The sequence below is a fragment of the Furipterus horrens genome, unplaced genomic scaffold (assembly GCF_987537825.1).
Source record: "Furipterus horrens unplaced genomic scaffold, mFurHor1.1.pri manual_scaffold_13, whole genome shotgun sequence".
NCBI classification, from domain to species: Eukaryota; Metazoa; Chordata; class Mammalia; order Chiroptera; family Furipteridae; genus Furipterus; species Furipterus horrens.
The window spans coordinates 30,616,537-30,643,063 of NW_028327183.1; the positions used below are offsets into that span (position 1 = coordinate 30,616,537).

At 52.7% G+C, this 26,527-nt stretch overlaps 1 protein-coding gene and 1 pseudogene across 1 annotated transcript; one reads left to right on the forward strand and one right to left on the reverse strand.

Annotated features, from left to right (window-relative positions):
* Positions 1–16,027, reverse strand: part of LOC149994358 (F-box only protein 31-like) — a 93,155-nt pseudogene extending 77,128 nt beyond the window's left edge.
* Positions 16,028–18,345: 2,318 nt separating this feature from the next.
* LOC149994360 (speedy protein E4A-like) lies at positions 18,346–23,031 on the forward strand. The gene is made up of 7 exons (XM_090259045.1): positions 18,346–18,454; positions 18,990–19,202; positions 19,729–19,791; positions 19,852–19,910; positions 20,276–20,361; positions 21,919–22,090; positions 23,002–23,031. Exons 1-7 carry the CDS (start codon positions 18,346–18,348, stop codon positions 23,029–23,031), a joined length of 732 nt encoding a protein of 243 aa, XP_090115171.1.
* The last annotated feature ends 3,496 nt before the right edge of the window (positions 23,032–26,527 follow it).

Consider the following 26,527-nt stretch of genomic DNA (forward strand, 5'->3'; position numbering starts at 1 on the left):
AAGTAAAAATTAGCCCTGGCTGCTGTGGCTCAGTGGACTGAGCATCGGCCTGCGAACCAAGAGCCGCTGGTTCGATTCCCAGTCAGGGCACATGCCCGGGTTGCACGTCAGGTCCCCAGTTGGGGGCGCGAGTGAGAGGCAACCACACAGTGATGTTTCCCTCCCTCTCTTTCTCCTTTCCCCTCTCTCTCTCAAAATAAAATAAACAAATAAATACATTATTTTAAAAGACAAAATAAAATAAAATGTAAGTAAAAATTATATCAGAATTAATGTCAGAATTGGAACAAACATAAAAGTTCGAAATCTCGATCAACATGAGCAAAAGTTATATCAATACATAACCTGAACTACAACAAAAGAGAACAAAACATAAAATATGAATTCTTCCATTGTTATTTACATTCGTAGCCGTCGAAAACAGAGTTGCTGGGAGCGACGGCACTTTTGGGAAAATTTTCAGCGTCGCTCACAGCGACGTTGGCACTCAAACGGTTAACAGGGGCTCCCGTGTCCCTGCCAGGGGCGCTGCAGTGGAGCACTCAGTGACCGGAAGGGAATGCCACTCCTGCTCTGGCACTCTGGGACAACAATCCAAGACTGCACGGGGAACATGGCAAAGGAGCTAAACAGGGGCTGGAGGGACCGGCTCCAGGGACAGAGAGGTGGGACAGCAGGCCTTCCAGGACGGACGTGCGAAAACAACCCCAAGGATTAGGCGCACACACCAGGGCTGCTGGAGCATCCGGATGCAGACGGTGACGATAAATAAGACGGAAGACATATGGGGGACAAGTGAGGAGGTGGGCATGGGCACCGTGCTCACAGCAGCCAGAGAGGGTGGCACTGAGCTCATGCTCCCACAGAGCGGGGCTGCACTCACCCGTACTGACTGGCGCAGACGAACGTCACCAGGACGAGCTCCCGCATGTGCTCGTGGAAAATGTCCTCCAGCGTCCGCCCCCATTCTTCCCTCAGCCGCGTTCGGAACTCCTTCCAAGAGAATTCAGGTCATGACAACCACCATGACACAGGGGCCCGGGGAGGCTGCTCACTGTAATACTGAGTGGACAAAGCAGCATTTTTGTAGTTCTGGGTGATGCTCTGGGCACACCTATGATGAAGGAACCCACCCGGGTGGACAAATGAAGACGGGGCCGGACAGGAGCATAGCACTCTGCCATGTGTTTGGTGTCCCAGCACCTGGCCTCCCTTCCTGTGGAAGCATGCCACCACTGAAAAATGAGGGGCTCTGGCTCCTGCCTTCCCAGAGCACACGAGCCCACACCTCAGGGGAAGCAGCAGGAACATGGGGTCCCTTCGGGTGAGGCTGGGGCCACAGTCCGTACCCACAGCTCCAGGGAACAGCCGCATGAACCTCACGTCGAGCCCAGCCAGGAAACGGGAGGCTGAGCTCGCTTGACACTGCACAAGCCTCTGAGCCTGGTTCTCGGGCTTCTGGGAGAGCAGGACACACAGCAGGACTCGGTCACTAAACCCTGTGCTGGCTGACTTAGCCAGAGTTGCTTTCTGTAGTTGCTGCTCAGCACCGTGATGGGTACAGCTGGAGTCAAGAGACTGTGGGTGGATTTTCCTTTCTCAAACGTGCCTTCACACTTATGGTGTAGGTTCAGTAAGTATATGCACAAAAAGAGAGCTTTTATAAACACCGAGTCCCCAAAAAGTCCCCAAAACTCACTCATTCATTGTGGAATCGAACACTGGGAAGGATATTTAGCGCTTAATTGCTTGATTCTGCACATTTAACCTAATCCAGAGAATGGAGTTTCTAACTCAAAATAGTGTTTCTAATGATTAGCTAGAATTAGCTCTATAAACAGAAGCAAAAGCAACTTGCCAAAACAACAAAAGAGCTACAATCCGTCAACCGCTTTACTACGTTACTGCCCAAAGTCCGGCAAAGAACAAAAATTGCTACGGTGGCTGAACAAAACTACTGCTATAACTACAAAGTCAATATAGAAAATCAACTGAATGTTTATATACTAGCAGCACTAAGCTATCAAATAAAAATTTTGAACCCAATTTACAATAACCAAAAATAAAACAAACCACAGGACTTGGGAATAAATATTACAAAATATATTCAAGCCCTCCACTCTGAAAACCCCAACACCGCAGAGAGAATCCTAAAGAGGCCTCACACTAGTCAGAGGTCTCTACAGACTGGAACACTCAGCATCAAGTCTGCAACTCTCGACAAACTGACCTAAAGGTTCCATGTCAATCATCATCCCACCGAGCTAGCTTTTCTGGAGAAACCAACAAGCTCATTCTGAAACTCATAGGGAAATGAAAAGAACCTAAACATCCTACGCAGTCTTGCCAAAGAACAAAGCCCAAGGAACAACACTAGTTCGTGTTATGACTTACTACAGAGCTACAGTAATCAAGACGGTGGCATGACCATAAGAACTAACAAATATATTAATAGAACTAAACGGAGAGCTTGGCATCAGACCCACATTTATGTGGTCAGCTGGTTTTCGACAAAGCTGATAGAGCTACCTGGTGGGGAAGGAAAAGTCGTTTCCACAAATGGTACCCCAACAACTAGACATGCGTACGAAGAAGATCCACAATCCCCACCTCACACCATACGCATAAAATCGTTCAAGCTGGGTCACAGACCTAAACAGAATGTGAAGCTACCAAACTTCAGTGAGAGAGACGAAGAACGAGACAGCAAGAGAGAGACAGAGAGGGAGAGAGACTGATTCTCTGTCACTGGAAGACAGGCAAAGGTTTTTAGAACACAGAAACCAATAACCAGAGAACGGTTTTAAAATTATTTCACCAAAGTCAAAACCTTTCACTGAAAAGGCTCAACTCCCGGAGGAAAGGCCCTTCAAAATAAATCAAATAGATAAATAACAGGTAAAAATGGAAGCAAGTGAATGTAATAAACAAGGATTTCAATGTTGCCATGGTGAATAACCAGACTCGACCTAAATGCCGAAGCGCAGACAGCTTGCCAACAGTCACAGTCTTATTTACTTTGCAGGAAAAGGTCAAAGTCATTATACCAACCAGACCCAATTACTCAGAACCAAGAACTTCCAAATACGTATGCTTACTACAGAATAATCTTAGAAGGTGTAGATGCATACGAAAAAACACAGGGGCCCACAACATATGAGACATATCTGGGGCCGACTCAACCATGTGCTAGCATTGTACAACACTGTCTTAATCTGCACAAAAGGCCTAGGAGATGAGTGCTAACGTTTTCCTTGTTCTACAGAGGCTTGGGACTTATAAAAGCAGAGAAAGCTTTCCAAAGTCACCCAGCTAGTGAGTGACAGAATCAGAGCTAACTCAACAGTCCACGTGCTAAATGGTCTTGCCTCCACCAAGGCCAATACCAGAGCCAATCGGAGCATGGGAGGTAGGGCTTACCTGCCCTGGTGGGCTGTACACAAGGACCATCAAACCGACAACGTGCAACAAGAATCTGGAACACCTTCAAGGCCTTTGACCCTTTGATCTGCATGATCCGAAATCCACATAAGGTTTTTCATGGACTTCAGACAGTGGCATGGCAGGAACAACACTTGGCATCCTCCTGGTGTGGTATCCTAGTCAACTCTCAGGAGTCAGTTGGGGTCCACAGGTAACCACATGGTCTTAGTTTACAGAAAAGGACTGAGGCGCCCATAGGTTACATCACTCCAGCACGTGGTCAAGAGGATAACAGAAGAAATGCGAACAGTTAAGCACAAACCCCATGTCCCCCCGCAGCAGCATGCTTACATCCCATTACATCATACCGAGATGACGGGATGCTGTGTTGAATTAAGACTCGGTCTTGGGAACGGTTCTGAGGAGACCGGGAGATAGCTCTGGAGTAACAGCAGTTACGTGAGAAATGCCGAAGCACAGAGGGAGGCTGGGAGATGGGCGTGGAGAGGGCTCCCCGGTGGGGCTGTGCCCGCGCCTTTCCCTCCAGAGTCTGCTGGCTTTGTGTTGGAGGATAAGGCATCGTTTTAGTAACTGGGTGATTGCTTCCCCAACTCTGCTCTTCCCTGCAGCTCCCAGGTGTCTGGAAGCCTCGCGTAGGGGACCTGGACAGGTAGGAGCAGGGCAGTAAGGTGGTGGCGGGGCCTTGGCCATCATCCGTGAAGACAAACCAGGCAGCGCCTGCGCTAGGGAGACACAGCCTGGGCAGCCCGAGAGCCACACCGCTGCTCACCAGACAGCCTGGACTTGGCCTTCAAAGGTGCACAGAGCTGGCAGAAATCCTGGACCTAGAGTTCGCATGCAAGCAGGTCGGAGAGTTGGGAAGCCCTGTGGATGCAGTTTATGACTCCACAAGGCTGGCTTCTTGTACCGATGAAGGGTCTAGCCCACGTGAAGGGTTGGGCGGGACCACTCACTGGTTCCTTCGTGAGCAGGATGCTAAAGGGACTCGAAAAATGGCTGAGAAATGCACACCCAACAAATGCAAAGAAGCTGTCATGAGGCTTCTGTGTTTGAAAAGTTCAAGTTCTTCTTAAGAAATGGCAATATTTTGCAATGGCAGAATGACACAGATCCTCAGAACACTACAACTCATAAAGATAAGGGACAATTACTCGTGCAAACAAAAGGAAGCACAAGGAAACTCCTGGTGGGACTGACACGCAGGTTTACCCACTGTGCGGCCGGGGCTGAAAATCTCAATCTCCGGGTCCACCTGTGGGAACAATAGCCCCTCATCTCCCTGCAACTCACCTCCAACAAGAAACCTACATGGCACACAAACACTCTTGACAAAGGGGTGAAGGAGAACGACCCGGTGAAAACTCTTTCCTTTCCGTCATATGCCCTGAGGGTTGGCAGGAAAACAAAATCCTATGCCTGTGCACACACATCTAGGTGAGGTCACTCAGACACACTCTCTGTGCCAGCCACGTGAGGATCAACCGCAGGAGAGGGCCCTCTTGTTGGCGGCACGCTGAGGACGTCCAGCCACGCAACCTCATGTCTGGTCCCTGTGCACAGAAGGGGTACGGGCTCACCTCTTGCCTCCCACCAGACATCCGGTGGTGGTCCGTCTGGTTGCACTTGGTGGAGAACTCGTCCTTCCTCACAATCTTGAGCATTCACGACACAGGAGCGAGGGGAACAAATCACTCATGGCATCTCCACCAGACAATAAGCCCCTCTTGCTGGGTGCACCCCGCTCATCGACAGAAGCCCAGCATCCCTACAAATTGGGACCAGTCCAGAGAGAGGAGCTCGGCACCACCCTGACCGTGCACCTCCTTCTCAGAGGAGCAGTGCATCCAGGAGACAGGTGCTTACGTGTTTCCAAGGCGATTCTTAGAGCAGGAAAAAGGCGCTATCATTTAGTAGCCTCAGGGGTATGGAAAAAACAACAGTGAGGAATGGTGTGGTGGGAAAGAACAAATGCTTTTAACTGGATGCAGAACCAGTGGAGAGGTCCAACTAGTGACTCTTTGGGGAGTGACATACAGCACCACAGCCTAAACAACACACAGAAGTAGTGGGGGTAGAGCCCCGTTTCCTCCCATTTCTCCTGCTCTGTACGGACACGGGCTTGTAGCTACAGACACCGCTGCAAACTCGCTGGCACCAAGACCGGGAAGACAGAGGAGGCCTGGCCCCTCGCCCGCACACGGCTGCCGTACCTAAGGGAGCCCGAGCACACACTCACCTGGATGTGGCCGTTGTGCGACCCGCTGTGGCCATACACGCACTCCACCGTGTGGGTCGATTTCCCCTCCGTCAGGTCAATTCTAAACCAGGGCTTGAATCGCATGGGGTCATCCACATGAGGGTAGGTCATCCACATGAGGGCCATGGGGAGGCAGGTACATCCAACCGATAATGAACGAGCCGTCCCACCTGTAGGAAGGACAAGGGCGCACGTCCACAGGAGGGTTACCTGAGGCACCAAGGCAGAGGTTCCTCACCCGCAGCTCTTCACAGTGACCACCCACGTCTGCATGCTCCAGGCCCACGGAGCACCTCAGGGCCAACACACATCAAGATACCCCTGATCTATCACAATGGGACAAGCATGGCCCTGCCCATCAAGTGCTTGTTCATGACAGAGTCGTTATCTAATGAAAAACAACGTGAGCCCTGGCTACTGTGGCTCAGTGGATTGAGTGCCCGACTGCAAACCAAAGGGTCACCGGTTCCATTCGCAGTCAGGGCATAGGCCTGGGTTGGGGGACAGGTCCCCAGGTGGGAGCGTGTGAAAGGCAACCACACATTGATGTTTCTCTCCCTCTCCTTCTCCCTCCCTTCCCTTCTCTCTAAAAATAAATAAATATTTCTAAAAGTCAATGAGACTATACTTAATAACAGTGTATTTGATCACTGAAATTTACTGAGAAGACAACTTCAACGTGAGATGATGGATACGTTAACTACCGGTAGCTAGATGGTGGGACCATGCAGTGTGCCTTAGAAATCTTACATTTTTGTCAATTATATCTCAATACAGCTGAAAAATGAACTCTTTAAATGCAAAAAAAGCAGTTAGACCTGAATCCAAGAAAGCCTTTTAGAAAGGGGAGGTAGCTAAACGACACGAGGAAGAAGCGGAATAATCTCCTAAGTGATGCCCAATAAATAGGGCAACTGACCTGAGAAAAAAACGGGGTGCTGATTTCAACAGGACATCACGAGCAAAACACACAACTACAGCGTGCGGGCCTGCTTTGGGTCCCGATTGGAACGAACCAGCTGTCAAAGGCAGTTTTGAGACTATCGGGGAACCTTACATATGCACAGGGTCTCAGGTAATGTCAAGGAATTACCGCTACTTTTGCAAGATGTGATAAGAACGTGGTGCATATGTAGGGAAATACCCACATTTGTAGAGATCCACATTGAAGGATGAACACATGAAGCAACACAGGCCTGGGATTTGCTTGAAACCTCCTAAGAACAGAACGGCAAGGGGCAGAGACAGAGGCCACAAACTTGGCGCACTACCAGTAACTGCTGAATCCCGGTGGCAGGCATTGGCAGTTCATGCTACCATTCCTGCTATTCTTGTGTGTTTGAACCAGTGACAGACAGAAAGGGACAGAACTCAGATCAAAGGACACGCAGTCCCCACACACACGCTCAGCACAAATGCACCCACATTCTCAGTGCAGGGACACGGACAGCCCGGTCGGGAGGACCCTGTAGTCGCTCCTGCCTGCCCAGGAAGAGCCCACATCTACAGCTTCTAGCTCTAGCCCCGGGAGGAGAGAACTTACTCACTCCTGTGGCTGCCTGTCTGAGACGAGAGCCAGTTGCTGTTATTCAGTCATGGCATCCATTTCCCCTGCTTTGAGAAGCTTCTTTTTATTCATTTTTATGACTCACTGCCAGTATGAAAAACAATTCTCACCCACAGCCCCCACCCATCCCACGACTAAAAAGAAAAACATACGCCCACGCTGGGAGCTGTTGGGTTGTCCCTGAGAAAATGCTTTAATAGCAAGGCTTTTGCCCAGTGATATCAAACGTAACATATGTAAAGTGTGTTTCTTAACGAACGCTCCCACCAAAGAATATAAAGCCATACTTATCCCCGTGCAAACCCCACTCGGTGAGCAACCAGAGTCCCCAGGTGGCCCGTCTGGACCACGCTCGGAAGAGCCACACTGAGGCTGTCCGGGGCCGCTGAGAGGCAGACCCACCACTGTTACATGGCGAGCAGCCGGTCTCCCGGACCGGGCTTCTGGCCTGAGCCAGCGAGAAGGGAAGCAGGGGCAGAACACCAGCGCTCCCCGGGGCACCCGACTGTTTCCACTGGGACATCAGCTACAGCAACACCTGGGCCCAGGCGCCTACCCGGAGCTGGCAAAGTATTAACCGCACATGCCTGGCCCTAGCGTTTCTGTTCAGGAGGCCCTGTTCAGGGCACATGTACACCTCACGGTGGGGGAGAAGCTGCTCTACAGAGAACCACCTAGGGCCGCGAAAAATAACTGATGAGAGGTTCCTTGTGATTGCTCCAATGACATATAGCAAGCAGCTGACTTGCCCCTCGGGTAGAAAAGGCACTAAGTTCCATCCACATGGGGCAGCAGTCCTGACTTCACAAGAAACCACACATGAAGAGAAAAGAAAAGAAAAGAAAAGAATTCACACGCGAGGCTCTCGGACTCACCACCACATTCAGCAGTCCTCCACAGGGCCCGATATCCGGCTGCCACAACCCCGAGATGTGTCTGTATCGGTGGAGCACTACAGGAAGAGACAAAGCGGGTCTTCATTTTAGAGCCAGCCAGTCTTCACTTGACAGTGCATCAGGGGACAGGGCAGGAGCGGGAAGACAGGACTATGAAGAAATTACAAAGGCTTGTAACAGCCTTGCATACAAGGAATTCAGCAAAGCTTACCTACAAAACTTCCTAAAGAATTCTAAGAATGAAAACGTCTTTGAAAAGCATAGTAAAACAGACAACGGAGTCCTTTGGAAACCCAGCCTCAGTGTGAGCAGCTCCAATGACAGGGAACTGCTGTCTTGCAAGACATGGACTGAGCTGAGCGCCTTTGTGAAATGACGAGCCTCGCGTCCGTTTACACAGCTGAGGGGGCACGGGAGTCCTTAAGAGGTGGCGGCAGAGCCCACAATGTCATGGGACTGTACATTAAGAATTAAGTTGGGTCTTCTCTCTTTTTTTAAAAACATCGCACTTCCCCACCTGATTTCAAAAGCAAGGCTACCGTATTCACTGAAGACGACTGGAGAGAAGGAAACCCAGTGCCAACCTGAAATCTCACTAGAGAGAGGACCAGCTGCAGTAAACCTTTTGGAAAATGTCCTTCACTTCAGTTTTCCTCTGCCTTTGCACACGTACTTGTTCGGTGAATAGCTGACTGAATTAATGGGCAACCAACTCACATAAAGCCCTGACTGCCAGGCGTAGGGTCTGGGGTCTCTGTGCAGGCACTGTGTGGTAGGTAACGTCGTGTACCAACTGGACTGGACCACAGGGTGCCTAGACACTTGGCCAAACATGATTGCACATGCGCCTGGGAAGGTGCTTCTGGCTGAGGTTAACACTTATACCGGCGGACTGAGTAAAGCCGACCGCTCTCCCCACTGGGGTGGGCCTCGTCCAGTCAGGTGGAGACCTGAGTGCAAGGCTGATCTCCCACCAGTAAGAGGGAACCCCTCCTGCCCGGCTGCAAGAGCTGAGACATGGCTTCTCTAACTACAACAAGATAATAACCCTCCTGTGAATGAGGGGGGATTTCCTCCTCCTGCCTGACAGCCTTGAGGTGCACACTGGCTGAAAGTGGCCTGTCCAGCCTCACTGTATACCAAACTCCTTCTATCTACTAGAGCAATTTGGAGCACTGCCAGGATTCTAGGTTAGAACCTCAAAGCCAGAGCCCTACAGGTCGTTATTTTCAAGTTCAAAATGCACTTCAACAGTCACCATCAATTTGCACACAGGGACACGTGGTAGGTATGTCATAAGGACAGCACATCGCCCCATGATGCTTCCACCTTCTTACACACACAGATTAGTAAGATAACACATGGCCTGATATGGAGAAAAAGAAACACAAGTGATACTGCAAAAGCCACTAATCTGAGGCCACAAAGCTCCTGACAGTCCCAATCTGCAGCCTCAGGTGATGCTGACTTGCTTCTCTCTAGGACAGCGTCGTGCACTCGGTCAAGACTGTGGATCCTTTCTGGTCCAGCAGAACACGGCCTAGAGGCTTTGAGAAGACCAGGGGGACACGGGCCCTCAGTAGCTCCAGGAACGGAGTGAACGGAGGAGGAGGAAACAGTGCAAGGTCCCAGGCACCTCGCAAACCAATCGTCACAGCGCTTCTCTGGAACGTCTGGGTAACAACAGAGAAGAAATTCGAAGCTGCACTGCATCAGAACATTTTAGGAGCACTGGGATACTGGGGCGTAGAGAGGTTTGAAATTAGGGTTGAAATGACTGTTTTTTCCCCTCAAATACTTTATTTATTTATTTTTAGAGAGAGGGGAAGGGAGGGAGTAAGAGAGGGAGAGAAACATCCATCTGTGCTTGCCTCTCATGCACGCCCGATGGGGACCTGCCTCGCAACCCAGGCCTGTGCCCTCACTGGAAATTGAACGGGCCACCCTCTGCTCCACAGGCCAGCGCTCAATCCACTGAGCCGTGCCAGCCATGGCTCTCTTTTCACACATTATATATTTTTTCCTCATACTCATGGAGGCAAGAGACCACTCAGTTTAAATATGTCCACAGAGAAATGCAGCCAATGCTTACCCACATCGTATTTTCATTATGTTTTCTGGATCTTCCTAATTTCCTACAACACAATGACTACTCCATTTTTATAACTACACCCAAAGCGTAGAGAGGACAGCAATCTCCAGTTAGAACGGTGCCTTCTAAGCTGTTGGCTATCAGCAGCTGGGGGACATCATAACACGTGGCTAAAGTCCAGAGGCCCTGGAAGGCGTGGTGAAAAGTCTGGACTCACGATACATTCTTACAAGCTACAGAAAACGTCCGACCACAACACACGCCCAACACAACTCCAGGCACTTCCTAGCTCCCAGCCCCCGAGCCTCCCTCCCACACGTGGGTCACAATTCCATTCTCGGTCTTGGCTATCAGTTCCAGAGACACTGTTGTTCTAGAAGAATCCCGTGGCAAATGTATGACATAATGACCCTCTAAGTGCTTGTCCACTGCATTTAAAAGCCCGTGCCAGGCTGTTCCCGTCAGCACAGCCATGGCGATTGATCGACAACTCTCATTAAGAAGTGCTACGTCATATTCTCTTCCACGGGCCTGGAGAAGGCACCGTGGCTCACTGACTGCCAAGCAGAGCGAGAGCGGGGCCGTCTAAGACAGAATGTTCTAGAGAGGCTGCTTCCAACAGGTTTTGGAGGAGAACACAATTCATGCCTTCAGATTTGGCCCACCTCACCCCCTTGTGGCCCGGCTCCTCCTGACCGCTTATACACACTCCTGACGAGCCCCCTCGCCACTGGTCTTCACTCAGGCAGCTCAGCTCTGGGCCCGACGACACAAGCACGGTGGGCTGTGCACAGCGCTCAGACACTGCCCCCAGCACGCCCACCAGTCCTGGCGTCTCCACACTGACTCCTGGGGGGTTCCCTGCTATAAGTAAAATGGGACAAGCGAGCTCGTCAGCCGCACGTCCAGAGCCTGGCAGGGCTTAGGAGAAACGCCACAGATGACTCTATTCCTTGTGTTCCGAGTAGGTTTTATTAGAAACCGTGCCCTTATAAGACTCAGAAGTGGGTCTCGTCCACACAGGCGATGCCGACACAGGGCCCACTCAGCGGGGCTGAGGTCATAAGCAGCAGCGGGTCCCTGCAAGCAGATATTTTTAACATTTTTCTTGACAACTGAAATTCACACTCTGCATCTCAGCTCAACCTAATAAAAACTGGAGATAGCCTTAATCACCATGGAATATGGCTTAGGAAAAGTTCCAGAGCCCAAGTAATGTCCATCAAGAGGAATCCGGTTCTAAATAATTAACTCTTTCTACGGCGTTTTGTCTCACGTGCATGTGGGTACAGGTACGCAATTTCTTCAGATTCACATATGCTGTCTAAACGCAAGTGACTACTGAAGCCTAGGACAAACCACTTACACTACCTTTTGGAATACAAGGGCTTTAGGGCTTCGACCCTGCTCTCTCCGCTCGGCCTTAATAAATAATAGGTGCTAAGGTATGCATCAGAGCGATCGTGCTGGTACTACCCCAAAACACAAAAGATGCTGCAGAAACCTGGCCCGGCCCAGCCCACCGCTCAGGTACGACGCTGGTTACGGCCACCCCACAGGGAACAGAGCGGAAAGGTGAAAAGACAGCACAAGCCAAGGGCAGCTGGCTCTTAGGACCAAAGCGTCCGCGTGCCGTGAGTCAGAGGTCCCTCCCCATGCAGCTTCTCACCATGCTGCCCTGCCAAAGCCAAAGCAGCAGGAGGTACATACGGCAGGTGTACGCATCTCTGTACCTCATGTGCTCGTAACCGGGAGGAATTTTCACGAAACGTCCTGACCTCACGCGAGGGTTTACACCTGAACAGACACAGCAGGGAAAGGGCTAAGGATGGTTCCACTTTCACGATGGTATAAATAGTTTTCATATGACTCAACACCCTTTCCCTCTCTGCCATCGCACTCAATCCCTGGTACCTTGGGAGGCAAGCACTTGTCAAAAATGAGAGGCCTGGCTGGAAAGAAAATGTGCTAGATCTTCATTTTAATCAACAGATTCACACCAGAAACTCATGAGGGAGGGCAATCTTGGGACACTCTCTTCCTGTCCCTGTCATGGATCCATGGAGCTCACAGCAGAGGGCGCAGCCTGTGGGCATTTAGAGTGGCTCTTTTGGGAACCCTTGTGCCCCGACTAAGATATCCAGCTTGTATAATGTATGCCTAGTGTTTTCCTCTGCTTGTGCTCGTTCTGCTGTTGAGTATGGAGGATGTCTGCCAGCTCCTAACTCAGACCCTTCGCTTCTGAATCAAGGCTGGCTCACGCTCCCACCTATGCCAGGGAATAAGGGTGAGTTGCCTTCAAAAGCAAACTCACAAAAATATGCTCCTGCATTGTGAAACCTGCTTTCGTTGGGGGCAGATTAAACACTTTAGGATACCAAATGAAGATAATATAAATTATTCTCTGAATTTCCCAACCGTTTTCAAGGGGTCAAGAATAACCAGTCAAAAGAAACCTCCAGATAGCCTCCTTTGTCTGCCCACATCCCCGCACGCACGTGTGTGTGTTCACCTCGTCATGGCCCTTGTCCCCAGTCTGTTGCTCACATCCTGACCTACCCCTGACCACACCAGTTCCTGCTCCCCAGAAGTCCCTACCCACCTACGGAGAAGATTGTTCTTTGACGTGACTGTGTCTGTCCCACAGGTTGGACCTGAGCCAGAATGGAGGCTCATTTCTGCAAACACCTCTCAGAGACTGGTTGATCAGAAATGATCTTCATTTAGATTTAAATCGGCATCCTCCATAGTCTCCTGCTGTGTACTGGTTCCCAGAACAGGTGCTTGTCCCACCCGGGCCAAACATGTAATTACCTATACCTGGCTGCACTCATGTACTAGTACCTGTGACTTTCACCCCTCTTTCCTATGTCATTCTTTGGTGCTTGCCAAGTGGTGTGGGGATCCATTTCATTCTTCAGCTGCCCCAGACGTACCTCATATGTAAGTTTGGCCAGCCTCTGCTTCAGTCTGCTCCCTGCTCTCCCTTACAGAGGTAGATTTTCCTATCTCACGGCTTTTCCCTGGGTCTGCGTGCACAAACACCAGCTACCTGCCCGACCCCCTACACCCACAGCCAAGACGTGCTCTGCAGGGGCCTTATTGACCACGTATGCTGTCCTCTGGGGGTCACAGCCTGTAATGCCCGGGACACGTGAGCACCTGCCTCCCTCTACGATGCTATTTGGAGTGCTCGCACTCTTTTTGCCTTTTTGAAGATTTTATTTATTTACTTTCAGAGGGAGGGGAAGGAGGGAGACAGGGATGTGAGAGAGAAACATTGATTGGTTGCCTCTCACATGCCCCCAACTGGGGACCTGGCCTGCAACACACGCATGTGCTCTGGCTGGGAAGCGCACTGGCGACCCTTCAGTTGGCAGGCCGATGTTCAATCCATTGAGCCACACCGGCCACGGATGAGAGCTCACCACGCTTGGACAACCATCTCCATGCTGCTCTAAGATGACATCATCAAATAGCCTCACAACACTCAAAAAGCAGTTATCAAAGAGAAGAACTGGTCATAGTACTCATAAAAGCCAGCTGGTCGTCCCTAAGAGTCACACAACTTTTCTTGAGTGTGTGTACACAGGGACTGGTGTAGCGAGCTTGGTTCTAACTCTAAAGAGATTTAACACACTGAGCTATGGACAAATAACAGAGGAACTGAGGGTACAGCCAGGACCACGCGGGCTCCCACAGGATAAAGGCGGGGAGGGCACCGGCGGAGCACCAGCTTCCTGCCCCTGAAATTCTGGGCTTTAGAGGAATCACAGAAGCGTTGTTCTCGCCCATGAGACGAGAGGACAGCAAGGGTTACATTTCCAGGAGAGATGACCACTCGAGCCTCCCCAACTCACTTCCTCTGGAGGGACACACGTCTCCTGGGTTGGTGAGATGTGAAGCAGGGGCAAGACAAGAAACTAAAGTCTGGACGTGCACAAGGCAGGAGGATCGGAAGATCCTGAGCAGATCGGCCTTGCGGTGGGACCCGCAGTCAGGGGGGACAGCCGCGCCGGAGGCAGCAGCCAGCATGAGAATCATTCTGAGGGCAAGGGTGAAGCCCAAGGACCACAGGAGCAGGGGGAGGGGATGCTAGGAGTTGGAAGAACTGCAGAGGAAATGTGGCAGGGCAGACGGGTCCCGACAACAGCCTGAGGTTCCCTGAGGCAGACAGGAGGGGGCAAGAGCTTGGAGCGCACAGCTGAGCCACCCAGAATGGCGCATGGACGTGGAAGGCCCATGAAGAACTTACAGTCGTTTGACAGGAAATCGCCCCAAATGTCACCAAATCCCAACCCAGAAACACTAGCCAATACAGCACTCCAAAATGGCCATGTGATCACAGCGTGGAGAGTCTCTGGTGCGATGCGGAAGCAACAAGACAATGAAATCGGCCCAGCTATAGGGACTGAACGTATCTCCCCACACAGTCAGCTGCTCTGCAGGAACGCCACGCTCTACCTGTGCTGGTGGCGCAGCCACGTGAAGGAGGGGCACCTCACAAGGGGAGTCTCAGAGGAACAGACCCACGGAAATGACTGAATACATAAAGGCACCAACTAGCCCCCAGACCGGGAAGAAAGCCGGAGTGCTTCAGCGCCCAGTCAGCAGCCTGGCCCACAGCGAAGCCCCACCGCCCTGCCTGCCTACTTCTCCGTCCCCAACCACACATGTTTCCATGGAGGAGCGCGGCCCTCAGTTCCTGGGGGAGGTACTTGGTAAGAGGACATCACCTGCTCCGCTTTCAATTGACAACAGGGTAGGAAGCGCTAAAGCAAGTAATAACCACAATCTTCCGAGACGGGCTTAAGGGGAACGATGGTCCTTTTCAGAGAGGTGAACAGGTCAACTTCGGGCCCAAGAGAACGGGGTCGCCACGACTTTCTTACTCTGTTCTTTCATCCCCAGTCCTGGGTGCTAATGATGCACGCCACACCCAACAAGGGGGTGAGTGAGCAGGCTGCTCCCTGTGACCCCGCTGCTCCTGGGCGACATCAGCCTTAACAGGAGCCTTCGCAGCCCCCTCCAAAGGGGCACAGAGGAAAGGCTGGCTGGGGAGGCATTTGGGGCTCGGGACACTTGGTGCACTCACGGAGCGTTGCTCACGACTCTACAAAGTAACAGAGCAAAGGACAGAAATGGCGGGCTGGGGGACTGGGAGGCTGGGAGAGGGGCAACACATGGAGAGAAAACTGAAGGAAAGACCACCACAGGGCTGGAGCCGGATGCTGGGCTGGAGTGGGGAGCGGGCCCACAGGCAGCCCCGTTAGCTGAGGGCCTCAGCGGGAGGCTCACGGATGCATTTCTCACTTCCTATCCGCCATCCGCGCATCCAGTCAGGCTGTCGGCCCAGAAACCAAAAGAACGGACCCCTGCAAGCACCCCAGAGCTTCTTCCTAGGGCAGACAAGTTTCTCACATCTAAAGAAGTGGATACCTAATATCCTCCGATGGGATGAAAAGTAAGGGTACAGACACGCCTAGAAAAGCGAGAAGAGAGCCACCCACCCAGTTTGGGCACTGTAACTACCAGTGCTGGCTTTAAAACATCCATCATAACATTAAGATTAAGGTGTCTAAAAATTACACTGAATTTGGGGACAAATTACTTCATTATCCATCGTTGATGCTCATGCTGTCTGGACTTAGAACAAAGTTAATCATGGATCATATTAATTTAGGCTTTGCAAAGATGTCTTGACAAGACAGACCAATGATCTCCAGCTTCTACAACTTCTCACAAAAACCACGCTCTGGAAAAAGAAACATTTGCTAAGCAACACAGTAAAGAAATCAGAACGAAAAGGAAACAAACTGCTAGAAGGCAGAGAATTTGCTTCCTCTGTCTGGTTTCTTTCACTTCACGTAACCCCCTCGAGGCCTATATCCCCACTGTCCCAGATGGCTGCATTCCGTTCCTTCTCCTACTTGAGTAACGTGCCACTTGAAAAGGACATCTCACGTCTTCTGTACCCGCTCATCCACTGACGGACCCAGGTTCTTTCCACACCTCGGCTCTGCTGAATAATGCTGCAACAAACCGGGAGGTGCACATAGCTCTTCCAAGTTCTCCTTTCATTTCCTTCCAAGAAATTCCCAGACCTGGAATTGCTACGTCATAGAATGTTGAGGAGCTGCCATACCGTTTTCTGGAAGAACTGATGGGACTTCACTCAGGGTTGGTACAAGCAGATTAGAAACATGGACGTGAACAAATAAAAAATACAACTTCGGGTACATCCTGACTGTCTCATCCAAGTGTTCAAATGATGGATCAGAAGCACGACTCACGGCCCAAGGGTGGAAACAACCCGAGTGTCCATCAGCCCATGGATGCAGCAACAAGATACGGTTTCTATAATCGATATCATCCATCCTATAAAAAGAAGGAAATTCTGGCGCATGCAACAACATGCATGAACCTTGAAACCTTACGCTGACAAAATAAGCCTGAAATAAATGTACAGACACTATAGGATTCCACCGATACGGGTTCCCTACAGTAGTCAAGCTCCTACGGACAGGAGGCGCAAGGGTGGCTGGCTACCAGGACCGGGGGAGACGGATAAAAGTTCATCTTTGTTGGGTGCAGAGTCTCAGTTTGGGAAGACGACAAAGTTCTGCGGACGGACGGCGGTGACTGTAGCACAAGGTGCATGCGTTCGATACCCGCGAATTTAACCTCTGTTGTGGTTAAAACGGTAAACTGAGTATGTTATTTCACCACAATAAGAAAGCAAGGGAGGGAGGGAGGGAGGATAAACAAAAGGAAGTAAAGGGTTCCGTGCCCAGGAAAACAGGAGAGCTGTGAGGCTGGCAGGTGGTTCAGAAACAGCATCCGCTGACCCTGCGGCGTAACGGGTTGGTCGGTACCTTTTCTGCATCTGCCCTCCCCACCTGCACAGGGAACATTCTGTTCTGTCTTCAACTGGAGACCTTTCCACTTAAGTCTTCCTGTGTGGGTGACATTTCATTCATAGGGTACCTGAGCGGTAGTGAAATGTCTGACTCAAGAGTGAAACACAGGCTGAAAACGTGGATATGTGGACGAGAGTTCCTTCCCTGGACTTGAGGGGCAGGCTTTGGGTGCTTCATGGACTCCCTCAAATCGCAGACACCGTCTGAAGCATGTGAGCGCATGTGCGGCTTTCTAGGATTTTAGGTTCTCACAACGTCTCTTGGAATGAAAGCTGCCTGAGGGTTGAGGATGCGTTTCCCCTGCTTCCAAATCCTGAACATCGTTTCCTGAGACATCGAGCGTCGCCAAAACCTGTGCTTGCTGGTGCTGTGCTTGTCGTTTTCCAAAGTGCCTGTACCGCGCTCAACTGATTATTTTAATAAGATCAACTCATTCACTATTGTACAAGGGAAGAGCTGGGAAGAGAGACAGAGAGGAAGACAGGGAGAGAAACCGATGTGTGAGAGAGGCAAAGACCGCTTGCACAGGGCCCCAGACGGGGACCAGCCTGCGACCCAGGCAGGTGCCCTGACCGGGAATCACACGGGTGAAACTGTCGCTTGCAGGATCAATGCTCAGTGCAACGAGCCACGCAGGTCAGCGCACCAAATTCGCCGTTTGAAACTAAATTGTCACTTGGCAGGGCCACGGACCCAGGAACTTTTTTACACTTTTACCCCGCTCTTGAAAGGTCTTAGTATTTCTGCTTTACCTCCCTCTCCCGCCAGGCAACACTCTGAAATGGAAATGGGAGAGAAGACCTGCCAACCCAGTTCAGGCTCAGAATGGAGACAACAGCGCACTGGCTGGGGACGAGGTAAAGAGCGATGCTGACACTGGAGGACAGCTCTGGAGGCTGGTCTGAGCTTGTAGGGTCAGCAGCAGGAGACACTGTTTACCCTGACCGTCAGGAGAAGTAAGTGCATGCGTGGCACTTACATGGATTCTATGTATGGCAGGTACATATGTGTGTTGGAGTCTTTCAAACTGGTGGCCGGGTGGGAATAACCGATGACATCAGAGGCTTCCGAACCTCCTGATTGGGAGGATCCATTCCGTGGCGCTAGGCAGCCCAGGTGGGCAACTACTTCTGTGATCGCCCACATTTACGGAAGGAGAACAAGGAGCCATGGCTGACACTGACTCAAGTGCCAACTGTGACCACCTTGGCCCAGAGCCGAGCACCTCAGGGAGCCCGATGGAGCTCAGAGTTACTCGGGGGAACGCAGGACAATCAGGTGAGGAAACAGGGGGCGGCGGGATTTGGCACGGTTGACATTAAGGAGGAAGGGGGCCCTGAGCAGGCTGTGTGTGAAAGAAAGGAGAGATTCAGAGCACCACCGGATTACAGGAGATGACAGGAGCTGGGGACCAGGAGATCCCCATGAAAGGACAGCCTGGGAGGCAAGCAAGGAGGGATAGGAGATGAGATTCAAAGATGAGAGAAGGGAAGGGAAGAAACAAGGACGGTCCTTTTGTCCCCCTTCAATGGGAGAAATCCTCTCAAACGAGGAAGACCTTTGAGGACACAGAAGAATAACAGCAAGGTGAACATGGGGGGCGGTGGAGGGGCGGAGTATTGGATTCACCAAAGGAGGAAGATGAAAAGATGGCAGGGGAGAAGGCCGGTAGCCTATGAGACAAGAAAGAATGGAGGGGTTGGTTTCTAGGGACGGGGGGAGAGGTGGGGTGGAAACGAGGTCGGGTTTTGGTGACCAATAGCTGAATTTCAAAGGCAAAAGCCTTATAACGTACCCTGGGTTCTTAACTCAGGCGCCAGTGTGGAATCCACCACCGCTGCTCGGACAACCGCAGCAAAGCGGAAGAGGGGGCGAGCAGAGAGGCGGGGGGCACAGGAGGAGACCGTCCCCACGCCTAACAACACCTGGCTCGTGGAGGACCGGGACGGTCTCAAAATGACCCTGAAAAGGAAGCGCGGTACAACGGTCCAGCGAGAACACCAGGAGGCCTTTGCCAGGCTTCTCAGTAAGCAGATACCCTGGAGAGCCCCCTCCTAGCCTACTCTTAAGTCACAACTTTGAAGAACTATACTTTTCCAACAGAAAAGAACTCCCTGCTGGTTGGTGGGCTCTCCTTCCTAGGTGGGCTCCCTATCGAGTCTCAGTGGGGACCCTTAGATTAGGCTAGACTTGAGGAGGGTTTGCACTGGGAATCACGTGGCCTGTGAGTATTGCACCCTCGGAGACTTCTGAGCTCTCACTGGCCTTTTGAATCTAAATACCTTCACGTGTGTAAGGGGAGAGAAGGAGGCCAACTTCACGCCTTGATGTGACTGTCAACAGACAAAGGACGGAATGGCTCTGGCATGAATGAGCAGGGCTGCATTCATGCGTGATGGGGGAGCAGCACTGAGTCGCTAAGATCTCAGTCACGCAGATAAGCTGCTGCCACCCTACGTGTCGCTCGGTCCCCCGGGACTGGGTGGGTGAGGGTGGTGACACCCCTGCTTCCTTTCCCAGGGAACGATCTCCTCTATCCCTCTTCCTGGCAGCCTCACCCTTCGCCCCGCTCCTCAACCTTCCCCCAGAGCGGCACGCTTCCCCTCTTGAGCCCGGTACGCTCCCACGGAAACTCCGTTGCTGTCATCAGGCTCACACTTGCCCTCTCTTCACAGAGGACCCTGTCATCAAACGTTTCCTTGAGTGGGACGCGCAGCTGAGAATCTCAGATAAGGTGAGAGGGGTTCCTGCTCTACCATCGACCCTCGGATCAGGCGGCGGTTTCCTGAGCCCGCAGTTCCCCCCCCAACCTGCCTTCGGGGACCTAGGCGTGTCTCGCAGTGCGGACGGCAACCCTGCCTCTGCCCCGGCTCTTCTGGGACCTGAGCCCAAGGCTTGTCCCTCTTCTCTCAGCTCTTGGGGACTCCCCCTCGCTCCAGCTTCTCAGAGACCCTCCCGATGCCGGCCGGCCCAAACACAGAGCATCTCTGAGACCCTAGGCGCCTGCCATGCCGGGAGCATCAGCCTTTCCCTTATCCCGCTCTTCTTCCTCTTTCACAATGTGAGTCCTCGTGTGTGTCTTCCTCCTCTTCCCACCAGTACCTGCTCTCAATGGTCCTGGCCTATTTGAGCCGCGCCGTCCTGTTCTCCTGGCAGTACCGGCGCATCCACTTCTTCCTGGCCCTGTGAGTACCGTGCTGAACCCCATCAGTCACTTTCATCCTCTGGGGAGCGCGGGGACACGAGCGGGTCTCCGACCTCTCACCTGCTTTCCACCCCATTTCTACCGTGTACACTGGGGGTGAACTTGATAGGACTGGACTACCGCGTTTCTTACACTGTTCTTAGGAAGACCCAACAACACCAATGTCCGTTACAAGACTGAAGAAACCACAAGAAAACATCAGGTCCTCACAAACATTTCACACCACCCTTCCCCTGAGTAAACAGGCTTGAGACGAACCGTTCCTAAGTCTTCTCCCCCACATCCCGCCACACCTCTCGACGACACCAAATGTCACGGTCTTTCTCCTCAAGGCAGGCTCCCGTCACATACCACAGATCGATTGTGAATACTCGCCCCGGGTCCCGGGCCGGCCTGTTCGGCTGTTTCGAGTGCCGTGCGGTCCACCGAAGTGTTGCGGGTTCGGTCGCGGTCAGGGCTCCTGAAGGAGGCGACCGATCCGGGTTTCTCGCTCACGTCAATGTCTCTCCCTCTCTCTGAATCAATACACATCTCCTCGGGGGAGGAGAACAAACAGTAAGACCCAGGGCTCTTTCTTACCAATCTCCCTGAATGGACTTCGAAACACAGCTCTAACCACTTCCCCACCCCCCCACCCAACAAGTCCACTGGCTCATGTTGTTCTCAACCGAGGCCAGAGTTCTCGCTGTGAAATCAGCTCTCTCTGCACCCTCCATCAAACCCGGTGACCACCCTGACACTCCCTTCTTCGTTTCGCTGCTCTTCCCAACACCCTTCCCTGACTGTATATTGTGCTTTCTGTCGCGGTACTTTTACACGCATGTAACTGAAAGACACAATCTCCTCTGAAACTAACTCAAACGCCAAAACCTTCGGACCTCCTCACTTCTGCACCCCGGTAGCCAAGGAAAAGCATTGCTAATTTAAATAAACAAACAAACAAAAAGCACATATATATCAACGGGTTCTTAAAACACTCGGCACCCTCCTCTTCATGTCGCACAATCTGTATGACATTGAGTCTCTGAGGGCATCAGTTTTGCACTTGACGAGGACACAAAGCGTTCGGTCATTCGTCCTATGAAACCTTACAAAGTGCACCTCCAGGGCCAGGGAGTGTGAGGATGGGAGCATTCAGAAGGGCCCCTGAGGGAATGCGCCAAGGAACCCAGTCCTGCCTCAGTCACTTGGTAGGAAACCGTGAGGACTGAGATGGGCCAGTCGGCTCCTGCCCGCAGGAGCTGTCCAGGGGCTCACACGACAGGGAGACGGGTGTGCGCGCGCACGGCAGGGTCAACGAAGGGGGTGGGCTTCCCCACTCAGTTCACTGTATCTGCATCGTCAAGGTAGGAGAGGGGCCCTTCAGCTGCCTGCTCAGCAGGGGCTTCTTGTGCCTGGGAGGCGCTCTGCGACCCTGCATGGGGCTCCTGCGGGTCCTGTGTGAAGGCCGTCCTGCCTGCGTCCTCTCTGGGAAGCTGACTGCAGGCAGGGCCCCTCTCCGTCTGCTCTCAGCTGACACCCTGATGGCTTTCCTCAGCTACCTCGCCATTGACATGGAAGAGGACCGCTGCGCCCCTAAAGAGGCCATCATTTTCTTCCTCTACGGGAACAACAACCGCGCCTGGCGTCCCATGTTCCAGAAGCAGCGGTTTGAATTCTTCCGCTCCATGGGCTACAGGGCATGGGTCACCAAGGAGGAGTGTGAAGAGGTAGGTGGGCGGCGGGGCTCTGGTGGAGGGCGGTGCCGGGCTGCGGAGGGAAAGGGTCCTGGGCCTCACAGCTGGGACTGGGGGGGTGAGAGAGACGGGGGTGGGGGGAAGGGGCGGACAAGGGGAGGGTCGTGGGTCCACCTGGAGAGCCCTCACCTTTTCAGGGACTCTTTGTCTTTCCAGATCCAGGCCTTCGATCCCCAGCTCTGGGTGTGGCGGCGAGACCGTGCCCTCCTTTCTCAGACCCCGAAGGCTAAGGTAGGTGTGAACGGAGGGAGGGCTGTGTCCCCACGGGTGCAGACGGAATCATCTGTGGACCCTGGAGGAAACCCGACACATTTAACTGCACCGCCCATGATCGTCGACCCCATCCCTCTCCGTCACCCTGCCACACGTCTGAAGCACACCCACCAGGCACACAGCCAGGCATGTGCCGGAACTCCTTTAGCTTTACCTTGTCCCAAAAGCACTTCCCCTGCCCTTCCATTCTAAACGATAGCTTTGCGGAATAGAGTTCTTTATGAAACAGGGCATGAAACGCACTCCTGGTGTGGCAGGGCCGCTCCCCACTCCCGGCTCCACTCTCTTTCTCTTGTCTTCAAACTTTCCGCTGCTGTGGCAGGAAGGCGACAGCCTGGAGAGCAGGAAGGCCGCCTGCCCCTGGCCTGCGCTGGCCTGACTGGGACATCCTTCGAGCACACTGTCCTCGGCACCAGGTTGGTGTCTCAGACCCCAGGCTGGGGAGAAACCACGGGAACCAGCCCCTCTGGGCCAGCACTGCCCATCCCTGGCCTTGGTTCAGAATGCACCGACCCTCTGCTGGGCAGAGCTGGGATTCTTCCCATCTGAGAAGTGGGCGGCCTCTTGGGAGCCTATCTCATTTCACCGGCCTTCTCCCAACATCCCCTAAGGGGCGCCACGCCACTACCACTTCTCGGTGAGGTGGCTCACGCAGTCCTCGGTGCATTGGACGGTCTCTTTGACATTCTCTCACAGCAGAGTCTCCGGCTCGGTGCAGCAGGCATTCCTCCGGGTGCTTCTCAGTCACATTCGCGGTTCATTCACTGAGGCTGCTTTCACCCGCGGCAGCAGCTCGGCTCACGTTCTCCAGCATGATCTTTCCAAAGGATGGTTTTCCTCCAATGATGTCTTGTCTCCGGTCCCTGAACAGCCACCAGACAGCCTCCTCTTCTCAGGAAACCAGACACGTTGTTTCCCAGAGGAGAGGCAAGGCCTGCAGGGAGTGGCCTCGAGCTCACTGTGCTCCCTGGGAGCTGGCCTGGCTCTGTGGGAAGGGAGGCGGACAGGTTGCCACACTCCTGGGGCCTGGGTCTCCACCCTGCACTCGCATGAGTGGCCACCCCACCTGGGGAGCACTTGTGAGCCTGCAGGGTACCTGGCACCTACTGAGAGCTCAAGCTGAAGATGAGGCAGACACGGAAGCCATTGTCCGCGCGCTCACACTAAAAAGCCTTCAAAGGCAAGAAGCTGATGAGCATGTCTCGAGCTACTACTGTGACCAGGGTCCTGAGGCCTCGGTTGGGTCCCATGGTGCTGTCATGTGAGCCAGCAGGGAGGGCGGGTCAAGAGCAGCAGCCACAGGGCTGTGGTTTCGCTGCCCGGTGTGTTAGCGGCTCAGCGCACACGGCTGGGTATCTGTTTATTTCATTAAAATAAAGTTTTCTTTTTATTAACCTTGGGGAGAGAATGAGTGATATCAACGTGGATCGTTGTTCCACCTATTTATGTATTCACCGGCTGCTTCTTGGATGCGCCCTGATGGGGGATCGGACCCACAACTTAGGCACACAGGAACGCCACTCTAAGCAACTGAGCCTCTCACCCAGGGCACGCACATGGCCGTTCACAGTTAAAATCAAGGGTACAAATATCAAAATTCAGAACCTCAAGTGCAGTGACCACATTTCATGTGCTCAATAGCCACATGTGCCTTTTGGCTCCTCTACTGAAAGGTACTGATCTAGAATATGCCACTGTAGAAAGTTTTCCCGGATGGAGCTGTATTACACGGTACTTGCTCAGTAAATAGTAAGGCACAGAGAAGGGATAAAGAGAGTAGCAGGAAAAAAGAGAAGAGGGGGGTAGATGTTGCTTTGTGCTACCAGACTGGAGACCGAGGTGCCACGGATCACGGGAACAACTTTCCCAAAACCCCTTCACAACTGTTTGGAACACATTCTGCCCAGAAGGTCTCAGAGGTCAGGGCGTTACCTGGAGACAGCAGTCCGCAGCCACAGCAGACAGCAGGTAAAGTCGAGGCCAAGCTGGGCCATGGAGCAGCAGCTTCCAGTCCTGGCCTCTGAGGAAGTGCCAGACCAAAGGCTTGCAGACAGCGCCCTCTTGTGGCTCCTCGCGCCAGCTTCAAGAAAACACACACAGGCAGGGAATGCTGGGGCTCAGGTCTCATAAACTACACAGCACCCTGATGGGTGGGGTCACTGCAGCAAAGCTGCCACTGCATTAAGGACAGGTGGCTGTCACTGCCCTGGAGCACATCTGGACCGATTTCTGAACGATGGGACCAAACCCTCCCCCATACCTGGAACAAAATCACCACTGCCGCCACTGAGGCCCAAGCGCCACGTTCTCCACAGCACCTCCCCTGCCACGTTGTCTGCCGTAGCCTCTGAGGGGGTCTCCCTTGTCCACTCGCACCTTGCATCCCAGGCCATCGATTCGGCCATAATGCCTTTTCCCAAACACAAGTGTGACGCACTTGTGATCTTCTAAAAACCCCCCACTGTCTCGCCCCAGCTCCATCCTCTATCGCAGTCCCCTCCCAAGCATGAGTCTCCTACGTGGCTTGCACACCCCGCACTGTCACCTGGCGGCCTCCACACGGTGTGCCTCTGCCCAGACATTCTGTTCTCACCCTTCACTGGTGGAAAATGAGACTCATCTTCAAGTCTCAGCTCAGATGGCCCTGCCCCTCGGAACATTCCCTCACCCTCAAGACCCAGTCAGCGTGCCTTATCTTATCGATGGTTCCTCATCCCAGAGCCTGAGGCAAGGGCCGAGGACCAGGGTTTTAGTGGGAGTAATCCAGGCGGGCTGGTAAGGGAGGGCGGAAGTGAGACAGGGAAGGAAAGGAGCCAGGATAAAGGACATTTCCAGAGGGGGACTTTGGAGGGGGACATTTCCTGGCGCCACCGCAGGGATCTCCAATGTCACAGCCCTTGGGGTCACCCGGGGAGCCTGCGGAAGCCGTACCCAGCCCGCTACCCATTACGTGAGAATCCGCAGGGTGGAGCAAGGGCATCAGTGTTTTCTCTGTGTGGGAAAGACGAACTGCTTACAATCTCCTGAGACCCAGCTTGGGTGCGTCTGGGTCAGGCCTGAGGACCTGGATTCCCAAACACATCCTGGGGAAGCGGTGCTGTGGTCTGGGCCCTACCAAGGAGCCAGGGTGCCTGCCGCCCAAGTCGTGCAACTCCAAGGCCCGCCTGACAAATCCGCGCAGGGCTGAACCCGCCCGGTGGCCCGAGGACTTACCGTGATCTTCGTGGCCCTGGCATGCTTCCCATGGAAGCTGAGCACGACACTCTCCAGGCCGTGGCTGCCGTAGGTGCCTTTGAAGAGGCCCGGCCTGATGAGGTCCTCCGGGTGGCTGGGCGGGAGGTAGATGCGGCGGCAGGTCAGGCCGTTGCTGCGGGGAGGGTGACGGGAGAGCGTGGCAGAGCCGCACGGGGCTGCAGCGGTGCAGAGCCCGCACCTCCCCGCCCCACCGCGGGGCCCAGGCCGTGTGGCTGACCTAGGATGCCACATCCGTAGGGAGCAGGGGCACCCCATGTTCCCGAGCCATGCTCACCCCACCCACAGGTGCACAGCACCCTCACACCTTCTCTGATTCCAATGAGGCTTAACCCTTTGAGCGCCATGCGTCACTGTTAAAGTTTGTAGGAGAAATGCCATGTTATTTTGCTCAGAAATGCAGTTGATGGAAAATGTCTATAAGAGCATTATTCATGGGCTGAAAATTTCACGACATGTAGTAAATACCCCCTTCTTTTGTAAGCCGTGTCCTTTGACACAATTTAGCAAAAAGTTTACTGCATTAAAATTATTTTGTGACAACAATTATTTTAGAAAAAAAACTCTTTCCTTCAATATGGCTTCTGAAGTATAATATGTGGCATAATATAAAACCGATGATTACAATCTGAAGAAACACTGCGCTACAATGACAACAAGCACTTGTCCAAGGCGATTCTTAGAGCAGGAAAAAGGGGCTATCATTTAGTAGTCTCAGGGGTATTGAAAAAACAACAGTGAGGAATGGTGTGGTTGGAAAGAACAAATGCTTTTAATTGGATGCAGAACCAGTGGAGAGGTCCAACTAGTGACTCTTTGGGGAGTGACATACAGCACCACAGCCTAAACAACACACAGAAGTAGTGGGGGTAGAGCCCTGTTTCC